This window comes from Fonticula alba, assembly GCF_000388065.1.
Source record: "Fonticula alba strain ATCC 38817 unplaced genomic scaffold supercont2.4, whole genome shotgun sequence".
In the NCBI taxonomy this organism is placed as follows: domain Eukaryota; order Rotosphaerida; family Fonticulaceae; genus Fonticula; species Fonticula alba.
Genome location: NW_009242974.1, coordinates 1,870,290 through 1,881,281, shown reverse-complemented (window position 1 = coordinate 1,881,281; position 10,992 = coordinate 1,870,290). Strand labels below are relative to the sequence as shown.

Here is a 10,992-nt window from a genome sequence, read left to right as displayed (position 1 = left end):
TCCGAGGTGGCCTCCTTCTCTGGTGCCTTCGGGCCTTCGGCCACGAGGATGGGGTACACCGTGGGTGTGTGCGTGTGTGTGTGTGTGTGTGTGTGTGAGTGTGTGTGTGTGTGTGTGTGTGTGTGTGTGTGTGTGTGTGTGTGTGTGTGTGTGTGTGTGTGTGTCTGTGCTTGGGCATGGCGTGTGTGTGTGTGTGTGCTTTTCTAACCCCTGCCATGCTTCGGGCGTCCTTCTCCGCGCCGCACCTCTCCAGGTTCTTGCACTGGAGGCTGCCCAGTCGGAGATTGATTTCCTCCGGGCCGCCATCGAGCGCATCATCGAAGAAAGCCGAGCTCTGAACAATGCTTTCACGGCCCAGTGCGTGCTGTGGCCCGGCCCATGCCTCCGCCTTTTCGACATGCGTCCGCCTGGCGCCCCACCCGGCCCGGCCCTTGGCGGGTTGTTGGTGCCGCGCGGCCCCAATTGCGCGCCATTCCACTGACACACATGCTATCGCACCGGCTCGTCCCCCGCGCCCTCGCCGGCGTACATATGCACACACAAAAACACACACACACACACACACGGACACACCCCCGCACATTGGCAGTGTCGAATCCATGCGGCGCTTCCATGCCCGGTCGATGCAGGAGGCGCACGCCCGCATGGCCGGCATCCTGGCCTGCCGCATGGAGGACACCGCACGCCAGTCGGTCGTGTGCCAGCGGCTGGTGGATTTGGAGATGGCCGCCATGGGGCACGCCAGTATCCTGGGCCTGTCCCCGCCCAGTGGCAGCCTCACCACCAGCCCGCAGAGCCCGGGCCAGGCGGCGGCGGCCGGAGGCACGACATCTTCCGGCCGCCGCGGCCGCGGGGCCGCAGGCCTTTCCACCTCGCCCTATGACAGTGCTCGCGACCGCTTGGCGGCCATGCCGGAGGGCTCCGAACTGCAGGACATCTCCCAGGTGCGTGTGTGTGTGTGTGCGCGTGCGCGCCAACAACGGCCGCCGGGGGGGGGGGGGACCTTTTCTTGTGGGTTGTTTTTTTTTTGAGGGGCCAACTGCCCTGTGGCACTGGTGGCCTGCCTTCTCCGGGGGCCCCCCGGGGCGGCCATTGCCGCGGGACGCTCGGCCTTGGGACTGACCGAAGAGTTGCCTGCCTTCTGTCGGGGCTTTTTTTTTCCCTCCCCCCATGGTCACCGATCCCCTTGTCCCGCGGCGCCATATGCCCCCATGTACACCGGCGCCCCGGTGGCCATCGACCCGTGGCGCATGTGTGCTGCCCCGCCCCCCCCCCCCCCTCCCCTCCCCCCCTGGCGGGCCACGCCACGCATTGGTACACAGCGCGTCGGAGCGGCCACCTCCGGCAAGCAATCCTCCCGCCGGGTGCAATCCTTCCGCCTGCCCTCGACATCGGCCATCGCCTCGGCCACGAGCATCCCCCTGGCCAGCATCTTCGGCAGCACCGAGTCCAGCTCCAAGTCCAAGTCCCACGCGCGGTCCTCCTCGGCCGGGAGCGCCAAGTCCTCGGCCAGCACGTCGCCGAGCGCCGGCAATGCCGCGGCCGCCCCCTACGGCTCGGCCACCATGCCCATGGCCTGCGGCTCGGACACCACCACCACCACCAGCACCACCACCTACACCGGGCCTCTGGCCGGGGCCGGAGCCGGCCGGGCCCACACCGCGGTGGCGGCCTTCAATCCGCCCTCCTCCGGCGGCGCGAGCCAGGCCATCTCCCCGAGCTCCTCCAATGCCGGGTCGCTGGTCCTTTCGCCGCCGGACCGGGCCGGCTCGGCTCTGTCCATGTCCGGCCCGTCGGCCAGCGGGTCCAGCTCCACCGGCGCCTCCTCCAACATTTCCCTCGCCTCGGTGTCGGTGACGTCGGCCTCGTCGGCCACGGCGGCCGCCGGCGCCCACGCGGCGGCCATCGGGGCCACCGAGGCCGGCCTCTGGCCGGAGGGGTCCCCGGGCTTGGCATATGTCCAGGCCCTGGAGCGGAATGTCGAGTCGGCCCGGAACTCCATGTACTTCCTGGGCATGGTGCTGGACAGGTGCGCCTCCGGCCCCACGCGTGCAACACCCACCCCCCGGCCCACATGCATGCCCCCTTGTGGCGCCGCATGTGCGCCACACCCGGCTCCCTCCCGAGAGGGCCGTTGACTAACTCTTCGCCACTTGTCCGCCATCACTGGTGGGGGGGGGGGGGGGGGCCGGTCGCCCGCGGGGGGTTCCGGGCTCCGGTCGGGGGATCCAGCAAAAACGCCCGGCTCCGCGAGGTGGAGCTCCAGCTGGCCGACATGCTGAGCCCCGGGGCGCGGGCATCGGCCGAGGTCCTGGCCAACATGTCCGGGCCCACGCCGCTGACGGCCCTGTTCCGCGAGCTGCCGGCCGGCGTGCAGACCGCCAGCGAGCTGGAGCAAGCCATCATCCTCGGCGACCCGGGCCTGGACCCGGCCCGGCACCCGATCCTGGCCCAGCCGCCGGGCTTCGAGCGGTCGGAAGTCGGCCGGCTGGCGGCCAAGGCGGCGGCCGGCGCCAGCATGGCCCCCTCGGATGCCGGGGCCGCCGCCTGGGCCGGCGCCACGGCCGACGCCTACCTGACGGAAATGCGCCGGGTCTTCCGCCGGGCCGATGCCGCGCGGGCGCGAGCCGACGCGGCGGCCCTCCGCCGGACCCGGTCCGTCGGGGTGTCCACCGACGAGTCGACCATCGTCACGCAGGAGCACCACGGCCCGGTGCATGAGGGCCTGGCCGGCGGGGCGGCCGAGCCCGGGGCCATGCTCGACAGCGGCTCCGCCCCGGTGGCGTCTGTCGGGCTGGCTGCCATGCCCGGCGGCCGCCCGGCCGGGGCTACCGGGCTGCTGCCCGGCCGTCGTCGGACGCTGGGCTCGGACTCCGCCCGGCGGTATGCCTCCTCGAGTGTGGCCCTCCCGCGGTCGCCGGCCGGGCCGAGCTCCCCGCAGGGCGGCCCCCCCGAGGGCGGCCCGGGCGCCGGCAGCACCACCACCACCGCCGGTGCCAGTCGCATCAGCCTCAGTGAATTGTCCCGGGCCCATAGCAGCTCGGCCGGCGCGGGCCATGGGGGGACGCCCGGCCGGGCTCGCTCGAGCATCGCCCTCCGGTCGGCCTCCAGCCCCATGTCCCCGTCGGGGCATGGGTCCTCGCGAGCCGCCGGCGCCGGTGGCTCGCGCGAGTCCCTTGCCAGCCTGGCCTCGGTGACCGGGCGCCGGCGGACCGGCGGCGGGACCTCCCCCGGTGGCCTGGGAGCCACCGGCGGCGGGGCCTCCTCCGGGTCTCGGCCCCGGTCGCCGGCGGCTCCGGCCAGCGCCCGGCGTTCGTCTGCCACCGCCCGCGCCGGGGGGGAGTCCCTCCTGGCGGCAGACCGGGCCTTGAGCAGCGACTCGGCCCTCGCCCTGGGGGGGGCCGGCCAGGGGGGCCCCTCGGCGGCCGGCTACTCGCGACCGAACTTCAGCTCGGTCGCCCCGTCGGCCGCTCGGCGGGCCGGCAGTGGCGCCGGAGGCGCCAGCGGGGCTGGCAACACCCCCGGCGCCGGCACCGGCGCCAATTCCGCGGCCTCCGAGGAGGCCGGCACCGCCGGCGGCCGGATGCGCACGCGGGAAATCCTCCCCTCCGGGGCCGGGACCGAGTCCTTCTCCCCGGCTTGGGGCGAGGCCGGCTCGCCCGCGGCCGGGGGGGCCCCGCTGGCCGATGCCGACCCGGTGGCCCTCATTGACGGGGCCGATCCGCGACTCGCGGTGCACCTCACCGGCGAGGGGGCCACTCCGATGGCTGTCCCGGGCGGCCGGCGCCCGGCCAGCAGCTCGACCACCTCCCTGCGCCTCTTCCGGGCGGCGCCTTTGGCCGCCGGCGGGCGCGGCGGCGCCGGGCCAGGCCAGCTGGCCGCCGGCGGGCAGCCGCCGGCCCGGGCCCCCGGGGGGGACCGCGTGCGCTTGACCGCCTCCGCATCGGCCACGGGTCTGACCATGGCCGGGGACTTGGGCCTGGCGCCACGGCCGGCGGCTGAGGTGCCCATGCTGCCAGCCACCACCTCGCTCAAGGCAGCGCCCCCGGTGGCCGGCCCGGCCGGTGCCTGGGTGGATGGTGTGGGCGGACCGCCGCCGCTGCAGCAGCGGGCCTCCGCCGCCGGCGCCGCCGCCGGCCGGGGCCTGGCCCTCGGTGGGGCCTCGGCGCCGGCGGCCGACCGCGGCCCCGACACCGATGGTGGCCGCTCGACCCCCGGCCAGCCCATGTCCCCGATGGTCGGGGGGGCGGCTGCTCGCGCGACCGGGGTCGCCCGTGGCGCGGACCCGGACTTCCGCGCCGCCGGAAGCACCCCGGATGCACTGCGGAGCCCCGCCGCGCCGGATGCCGGCGACGAGGCCACCCCCTTCAACCCGCTGCGACTGCTGCGCGATGTGGACACCAGCCCGGCTGCCACGCCCAGCACGGTTCGCCTGGGGGGCGGGGGGGCTGCCCATGCCGGGGACTATTTCGCTGCTCGGGAGGAGGAGCTCCATGCCTTGCCGGCTGCCGCGGCCGCCACCGGCCCGGCGGCTGGCGGCCAGCTGCTCTCAAGCGACTTCGACGAGGATTACGAGGATGATGCCGGGGGGGGGGCCGTGCCGCGCTTCGGCAGCCGCGATCGGTCATGGATCGAGGCGGCCGCCGCGCGTGGCCACCGGGCAGCCAGCTTCCACCTCCGCGTCAACCGCCAGCTCACCGAGCGCTTCTCCCGGCCCGGGTCCACCGACTCCGGGGTGGAAGTGGACCAGGGGCCGGGCCCGGCTTCGGCCCCGGCCCTGGTCCGACCCCTGTCCCAGGAAACGGACCTGGAGCTGGACGAAAGCAGCCCCACGCCCACCCTGCCGGCCCTGCCGACGCCGCGCATGGACGACTGGGAGGAGGGCCCCCAGTCCGATGGGCAGGGCCCCTTCGCCGACGAGCGGGCCACACGGCCCTCGGCCTCGCCGGCGGCGGCAACCGTGTACCTGCAAGACTCCTTCCACATCGTGGACGCCGCCGCCGCCGCCGCCGCCTCAGCCGCCGCCCATGGGCCGAGCCGCGCGGCGACAGCCCACCACACCCCGATGCCGGTCCTGCGCCGGCCCGCGCCCTCCACGCAGCAGCAGCAGCAGCAGCAGCAGCAGCAAGCCCGGCCGGGGCGCAGCCACCCGGCTCGAGATGCGGACGCCACCGGCCAGAGGGACATTTGACTCGGGCGGGCGCGCGATGATCCCTCCGACAAGTCTCCTTGTCGCTTTCCCGGGGCACCGGCGACGGCTGTCCCATGGGCGACCGTCGCCGCCCCGGCGGCCGGGGCCCGACCGGCAGCACCGGCCACCCGGTTGTCAGCCCTCCCCCCGGTGCCCGGCCGGCACAGCCCCCGTCGCGCACAGCCCGTCCCCTCGTCAGCGCGGCCGCCTCCCCCGGCTCCATGGCCCTTGCCGCCCTGCCGGTCGACACTTCGCCCGGTGGCCGCACGCGATGTGGCGCCCCCCCCCCGGCGGCGGGCCGCCTCTCCGTCTACCTGTCTCCCGGCCGGCCGGCCGGATGGGCCTCCCCCGCCGCGACCGCCAGACCCGCCTGGCCCCCGGCGCCCGGCAGCATGCTCGGCCATGGCCATGGCGACACCCCGGCTGACGGTGGTGCCGCCCGGCATGGTGGCCGACCGAGTGTCCTTGCTGTCGGCCCGTGCGGCGGCCGGACCACACTCGCCAGGGCGCGACACCCGGCTGGACCGGGCCTTGGTGGCCGACCGGCCGCCAGCATCGGTGCCCCCGTCGATGGCGGCCCCGCCGGCGGCCTCCCTGCTGCCAGAGCACCCCATGGCGGCAAGCCCCCCCCCGGCGGTCGACGTCCTCGCGCGTGGGCCACCCCCCATGGAGCCGGCGGAGATGCAGCAGCCGGCGCTTTCATTGTCGCCCCTGCTTGGGCTGGCCCCGGCTCGGGCGCCCCATCGCCCGGATACCCCGGACCGTCTGGCGGTGCAGGGGCGGCCGGTAGGGCCGCCGACATGTCAGCCGCCCACTCCGGCCGCCCTGCCGCCGTCGCCGCCCGGCGGACGCCGGCCCTGCCACGGCGGGCCCGGGTCGTCGGGGGGGGCGCCGCAATGGCAAGCAGGCCGGTTGCCATCGTCGCCACCGATGTCCCCGTCGCTCGCAGAGCCACCCGCCGGCGGCAAGGCTCAGGCCGGCCCCCGGCAGCCGGCTCCCTCGGCGACGGAGGCTCGCTCCCCGGCGCCGCCGGCCCCCCGGACATGCCCGGAGTCTGACGCACCCTCGAGATGTGCCAAGGCATCGCCCTCGCAGCAGCCCCCGATGGCGGTCGCGGCGAGCATCGCGCCATGGCGGCCCCCGGAGGCGGCCTGCCGGCCGGCACCTGCCTCGCCCTGGCCCCACCAGCGTCCCATGGTGGCCCCGAGCCCGTGGTCGCCGCCGCTCTCGCCGACGTCCCTCCCCGCTGCCACTCCCCCCCCTGAGGAGGACCTTCCTGCCCCGGCGTGCCAGCCCCCGGCCCCAGTCCTCCCAGTGCCCAAGGGGCTCCTCCTCCTCCTCCCCCCACCGGCGCCGGGGAGGGTGGACCCCTGCCAGGATGTGATCCTGCAGCCCGCCGGCCCATCGGTCAAGACGTGGCGGCCAACCCCCCCCGCCATCCCGCCCAATGCTATGCCGGCTTCGTGCCAGCCTCCAGCGCCCCCGACGGGGCTTCTTCCCTCCGCGCCGGGCTCCCAACGGCCGGCCGGGCAGCCGGCGTCCCCACCCGGCAGCTGGCCATGCCCATGGTATCCCCCGGGTTGGGTGGTCCTCGGCCCGGGCCGCCGTGTGGCCCAGCCATACTCGCATGACTGGTCACCGCCATCTTTGCCGCCGGCCATCCCCGTGCCTTTGGCCGGCCTCACTGTCCGGGACTCAGCATGCGCGCCGCCAAGTGCGGAGGAAGTAGATTAGCTTGCTGATCTTGTATTTTGCGTGTGTGTGTGTGTGTGTGTCCACACGCGCGCGTGGTCGTGTGTCTCGCACACCTTCTCATCCCCCTTTTCTTCATCTTAGAATAGAGATAGCTTTTTGCAAGGAGCAGGGCGTACACCCCATCCGACACCCATGGGCCGTGGTGCCGTCCCCCCAGCAGCAAGGGAGCCGTGTGGGCTCTGCCGGTGTGGCTGCCGGGTGTGGCTGCGGGTGTATGGACGGACGTATGGGCGGAGGGGGCCGGCCTGGCGTGGAGGCTCGCGAGGCAAAATACCGCCTGCGAGCAGTGCCGCTGGCAGGGCGAGGCGTGCAAGGTGAGCCAGCAAACGCCCACGAGGAGAGCTCGCCTGCACATATGCCCCTGGAGAGCAAGGGCATGCCATGCCGGCCACCGGGCCGGCACGGTTTTGCCCCTCGGGGTAGCTGCCCATCCTGAGGATGACCCTTTCGATCGGGCAAGAGAGTCGGGCCCGTGCCTGAGGAGGACTCGATCGGGCTCGGGGAAAACCCGGCAGACCCGCAGGCGCTCCCTCCTCCCCCGAGACCGCCCCCCCCCCCCTGCCCCTCTCGCCCGCCGTCCCTGCTTATCCATGCCGCCGATGTGAGTCCCCGAAGCAGGCCCGATGCCATGGCCTTCTGACACCCCCTCGCCCATGAGTGAGGCCCAAAGGCCCGGCAGACGCTCGGGGTTTTGGTGGCCTGCCATGCATGCTTCGCTCGCCGCTCGACTGCCATCCTCCTACAAGGGGAAAGGCGGCATGCCCGAGTATACCGCGCGCGAAGGGGCCAGGGGATGCGCGCACAGCACATCAGACGGCAGGGGAGACCCTTGCCCCCCCCCCCCACACACACACTCGCACGCGACAGGGTCTATTGTATATTTTGGCCAGGAGCTTTCGCCAGGTGCCAAAAGTTGGCGTTATTCCTTTTTTGTAGGGGGATCCGGGGATCGAGAGACATTGCGGCCGGCCCCATTCCTTCCACCTGCGCGACACACAGGCAGCCACAACATATGCGCACATGCGGGGAACAACCAGCGGGTAGCTCAGCCGGAGGCAAAAAAAAAAGCGACAAGGAGTGTACACGGCCCCGACCAGGGACAGCCTCCAACCGGCTGCCCGAGGACAGGCAAGAGAGGCCAGGCCGATCGGAGGGGCGGGCGGGGGGAGGTCGCCCCGGTGAACGACACACACTTAGAGAGCGAAAGGCAAAAATGGGGAGACATGGAGCCGCCCCCTGCCAGGGCATATATGTCTCCACAGCCGAGGTGCGCATGGCAGGGCCACGCGCGCCCACCGGGGTGGGAATTCCACTTGCGAGGGCCTTCCCCGCTCCCCCGCCCCCCTGGGGCTGAGCCCGTCGAGGCGCCCCTAGACGGGGGAGGCCAGGGGGGGCGCGGGCGCGGGGATCGATCAAGGGTGCTCCGGGGCCCGGGTCGACGACGATGACGAAGCCATGGCCACGCCGGCCGCATGGTGCTCGCTCAGGTGCTGGAAGGGCCGGCCGGACTCGCTCTCGAGCCAGGGCCACATCTTGAAGTCCAGCTGGCTGATGGCCTCCAAGTGGACAAAGTGGAAGACAAAACGCGGCACGCAGGGCACCACCAGGAGCGTGTCCTCGCGGAGAGCCGGCCCGGCCGCGCTGCCCGGGCCGCTGGAAGGCACGAACTTCAGGTCGAACAGGCGCGACATCTCGCCCAGGGAAATGGTCTCCACCGTGGCGGCTTGCGCAGGCGTGCCCCCCCCGAGGCCGCCGCCGCCGCCGCCGCCGCCGCCGCCGCCGCTGATGGACGAGAGCTCCGTGACACAAGTGTGCTCCAGGCCGGAGCCCCCGCCGGCGTCCAGATCGCCCCCGCCGGGCCCCGCTGGCGGCGGCGGCGGCAGCTCCGACAGGGTGTTGCTGGCGCTGGCGCCGGGCCCGGTGAGCAGGGCCGAGCAGGACACCCGAGACCCGGGGCCGGGCGCCACGGCCGTCGGCCCGGGCCCGGTGGCACCCCCCGGGCTTGGGCTGTACACCGCCGCTCGCGAGCACAGCACCGCGAAGAAATCCAACAACGACCGGCGAACCCGGTGCTCGAGGTTGATCTCGAGCGTGGCCCCGACGCGGATGAACTTGGACATGATCTGGGCCGCCTCAACCAGGCGTGTTTTCTGCCGGGCCACCGCGGCCATTCCCCGCGGCCGGGGGCGTCCATTCGGGGGCAGGAGCCACGACCATGGCCGGGGGGCGGGGCGGGGGGGACGAGTCAGTTTTCCGGACACACATCGGCTCATGAGAAGCAGGACCCTGTCCCCCTCCCCCGGGGGGGGGGCGCGCGGGCCAACGAATGCCGGGCCGGCCTCGCCGGAGCACAGCCCCCCCCCCCCCCCCGGGGAGCCGGCACCCGCGAGGCCGCATGCCCTGGGACGACGCACCTTGCTCCAGGAGTTGTAGGAATTTTCGAAGCGCGCACATTGGCGCACAAAAAGCAGAATCTCCAGGCACCAGGACTCGGAGCAGAACTGCTCGAAGCGCCGCATGGCGATGATCCCATCGGCCGAGATATTTTGCCCCTCGCGGCTGGTGGCCCGATCGCGGAAGATCCACGAAAAGAGCCCCCCGGCAGCGCCGGCCCCCCTGCGGCCGGGCCCCCGCCCCGGCGGCGGCGGCGGCGGCGGCGGCGAGCCGGACCCGGCGGCGGATCCCGCCCGAGACAGGCCGGCCGACGATGGCGCGGCGGCGGCGGCGGCGGCGGCCTCGCGAGCCCGCTCCAGCCGCGTCTGCGAGTAGAAGCACTCCAGGCGCAGGTAATTGCCAAAGCGGCAGGCCAGGCCGGCTTCCAAGTCGGCGGCAGCCGCACCGCGGAGGGCCAGCTCCGACGCCCCGGCAGTGCTGCTGCTGATGGTGGAGAGGGCCGTCGACGCGGAGCGCGACATCGGGGCCGGCATGCCAGCCGCCTGCCAGCCCAAGGCCCGCCGGCGCCGGTCGACCCCGGCCAAGTCCCCGGAGCTGAGCGGGTCGTGGCCGCCCCCGGCGCCCCCGCCATGCATCGATGGCCTGGGGGTGCTGCTTGCCGCGTCGACGCCGATGGCATCCGGGCGCGGGCCGAATGGCCCGCCGGATGGGCCTGCCGCCGGGGCGCCGGTGTCGGCCGGCGTGCCGGCCGTGACGCCAGCCAGGGCCCCGGGCCCGCCGCCCGTGAGCAGGGGATGCCGGAGCCCGGCCACGCGCTGCTGGGCCGACATGCGCTGCTGCCGGCGCTCGGCCACCTCACGCCGGTGGATGGCCGCCACCGAGGACTCCAGGGGGGTCGGGTCGCTGGGGGTGATGCAGGTGATGGAAGACCCATCCGGGGTGTGGGCCGCCGCGCAGGTGGAAATCCCGGTGGCGATGGCCGCCGCGGTGTCCACCTGCAGGTGAGCCGGCCGCGCCAGCGGCCCGCTGCCAGCCGGCCGGTCGACGTCCCCGCCGGCGCTGGCCCCCGCCTCCACATGGCCGAGGGAGGCACTGCGGCTGCGTCCGGATCGGCCGGCCGGCTTGCCGGCCAAGTGGGGCCTGGCGTCCGGCAGCGGGGGCACGCTCTCTTGCCCGAGGATGGGCTGGGGGAAGGGGTCCTCCGGGGGGGCGCTTGGCCCGGCATCCCGGGCCCCAGCATGCGCTGGCAGAGGCCCGAGCTCCAGCGAATCCCCCTGGCCGGAGGAGCGGGCGCAGGCGGGCTGCCTGGCCGCCAACTGGGTCGCGCCGTGGCCGGCCAGGAACTCCGGCCAGGGGGCCGCCATGCCCGGCGACCCGGGGGCATCCATGGCGCCGGCCCCACGGTCCAGGGAGAAGGCCGTCTTGCTGGCGGTCGAGCGGGCATCCCCCTCCCCGTCGCTGACAGGCGCAGGGGACCCGCCCTCGCCGGCGGTGGACCGGCCCTCCGGGTCGGCCAACTTCTCCGCATGCATGGTCGCCTCCCTGCCACCGAGGCGGAGCCCGGAGCGGACACGGCCGGGGAAGAGGGCGGCCAAAGGGGAAGGCCCTTTCCGGGTCAGTTTCACCGCCACGCGCCACCAGCCTACAAGCCC

General features: G+C 74.1%; 3 protein-coding genes across 3 annotated transcripts in view; 2 read left to right on the top strand and 1 right to left on the bottom strand.

The window, feature by feature from the left end:
- H696_02950 (hypothetical protein) overlaps nucleotides 1–5,191 on the top strand; it is a gene marked incomplete at both ends in the record, with an annotated part of 7,691 nt that extends 2,500 nt beyond the window's left edge. The window contains 4 exons of the mRNA XM_009496833.1: nucleotides 254–357; nucleotides 590–944; nucleotides 1,323–2,029; nucleotides 2,233–5,191. Coding sequence (XP_009495108.1) covers nucleotides 254–357; nucleotides 590–944; nucleotides 1,323–2,029; nucleotides 2,233–5,191 — 4,125 coding nt within the window. The remainder of the gene's footprint in view (nucleotides 1–253; nucleotides 358–589; nucleotides 945–1,322; nucleotides 2,030–2,232) is intronic.
- A 402-nt stretch (nucleotides 5,192–5,593) lies between these two features.
- H696_02949 (hypothetical protein) lies at nucleotides 5,594–6,925 on the top strand (the record flags this gene model as incomplete). The annotated part of the gene is made up of 1 exon (XM_009496832.1): nucleotides 5,594–6,925. The coding sequence occupies one exon, from the start codon at nucleotides 5,594–5,596 to the stop codon at nucleotides 6,923–6,925; it is 1,332 nt and encodes a 443-aa protein (XP_009495107.1).
- Nucleotides 6,926–8,358: 1,433 nt separating this feature from the next.
- Nucleotides 8,359–10,872, bottom strand: H696_02948 (hypothetical protein; the record flags this gene model as incomplete). Its single annotated transcript, XM_009496831.1, has 2 exons — nucleotides 8,359–9,096; nucleotides 9,361–10,872. The coding sequence occupies 2 exons, from the start codon at nucleotides 10,870–10,872 to the stop codon at nucleotides 8,359–8,361; spliced, it is 2,250 nt and encodes a 749-aa protein (XP_009495106.1).
- Between the last annotated feature and the right edge of the window lie 120 nt (nucleotides 10,873–10,992).